Source organism: Coloeus monedula, assembly GCF_965178545.1.
Source record: "Coloeus monedula genome assembly, contig: HAP1_SCAFFOLD_293, whole genome shotgun sequence".
NCBI classification, from domain to species: domain Eukaryota; kingdom Metazoa; phylum Chordata; class Aves; order Passeriformes; family Corvidae; genus Coloeus; species Coloeus monedula.
This window is the reverse complement of record NW_028120645.1, coordinates 92260-93783: the sequence shown is the minus strand read 5'-3', so window position 1 is coordinate 93783 and position 1524 is coordinate 92260. Positions and strand designations below refer to the sequence as shown.

At 54.6% G+C, this 1524-nt stretch overlaps 1 protein-coding gene across 1 annotated transcript; it reads left to right on the top strand.

The window, feature by feature from the left end:
- Positions 1-214: 214 nt before the first annotated feature.
- On the top strand, positions 215-1147 carry LOC309585768 (olfactory receptor 14J1-like; the record flags this gene model as incomplete). Its single annotated transcript, XM_082303633.1, has 1 exon — positions 215-1147. One exon carries the CDS (start codon positions 215-217, stop codon positions 1145-1147), a length of 933 nt encoding a protein of 310 aa, XP_082159759.1.
- Between the last annotated feature and the right edge of the window lie 377 nt (positions 1148-1524).

Sequence of the window (1524 nt, the reverse complement as noted above, 5' to 3'; positions counted from 1 at the left end):
AGAAATGCTGAGGATTTCTGATATCCAAGAATACCAGGAGAGATATGGGCAGAGATTAAAAACAAAAACCTCAGAACTCTTAAACACAAAAGGGTGTCTGTGTGTGTTCCAGGGGAGGGTGGATGGGAAATGGCTTTGGTTGTGGTTACAGATCTCCTCTAACTCTTCATTGTTTCATTCCTCATGAACAGGTGCCCATGGCCAGACACAGCCAATGTGCAACAGCAGCTCCATCAGCCCCTTCCTCCTGCTGGCATTGGCAGACACGCGGCAGCTGCAGCTCCTGCACTTCTGCCTCTTCCTGGGCATCTCCCTGGCTGCCCTCCTGGGCAGCGGCCTCATCATCAGCGCCGGAGCCTGCGGCCAGCACCTGCACAGCCCCATGTTCTTCTTCCTGCTCAGCCTGGCCCTCACCGACCTGGGCTCCATCTGCACCACTGTCCCCAAGGCCATGCACAATTCCCTCTGGGGCACCAGCCACATCTCCTACTCAGCATGTGCTGCTCAGGTGTTTTTCTTTCTGTTCTTCCTCTCAGCAGAGGATTTCCTCCTCACCATCATGTGCTACGAGCGCTACGTGTCCATCTGCAAAGCCCTGCACTACGGGACCCTCCTGGGCAGCAGAGCTTGTGCCCACATGGCAGCAGCTGCCTGGGCCAGTGCCTTTCTCTACGCTCTCCTGCACACGGCCAATACATTTTCCCTGCCCCTGGGCCAGGGCAATGCCCTGGGCCAGTTCTTCTGTGAAATCCCACACATCCTCAAGCTCTCCTGCTCACACTGCCACCTCAGGGAGCTCGGGCTTGTTGTGTTTTCCATCTGTTTAACTTTTGGTTCTTTTGTGTTCATTGTTTTCTCCTATGTGCAGATCTTCAGGGCCGTGCTGAGGATCCCCTCTGAGCAGGGCCGGCACAAAGCCTTTTCCACGTGCCTCCCTCACCTGGCCGTGCTCTCTCTGTTCCTCAGCACTGTTATGTTTGCCCACCTGAAGCCCCCCTCCATCTCCTCCCCATCCCTGGATGTGGCCCTGTCAGTTGTGTACTCGGTGGTGCCTCCAGCCCTGAACCCCCTCATCTACAGCCTGAGGAACCAGGAGCTCAGGGATGCCCTGAGGAAAAGGATCACGGGTTGTTTTCAGCAGCAATAAACTCTCATTCTCCTGACCTTGGAGCTGCTCTGATGTGACTCATTAATGCCCACTCTGTGTCCTGTGTTTGTTGCTGCTGACACAGGTGTTACGCTGCTGTGAATTTGTTCTCACAAAAATCTTTGTCTGTTCCATTTTTAATTTGGTATTTGCCTTTCCAGTGTGACCCAGAGACTGTATAAGCGGGGAGCTGCACTACACTATGTGTGTGCTGGAACAAAAGAAAGAGCCCTGTGTTGTCTTGTTTCCCTGGCATCTTTCCTCCCTGACTTCTCTGGAGCTGCAGGGTCGGTGCCTCTGGGCAGAGCTGGGGAGAAAAGAGTCCCAGCAGGAGAGCACTGCCAGGGAGCCCCAGGGCTTCTCCTCCGTAACTCCTC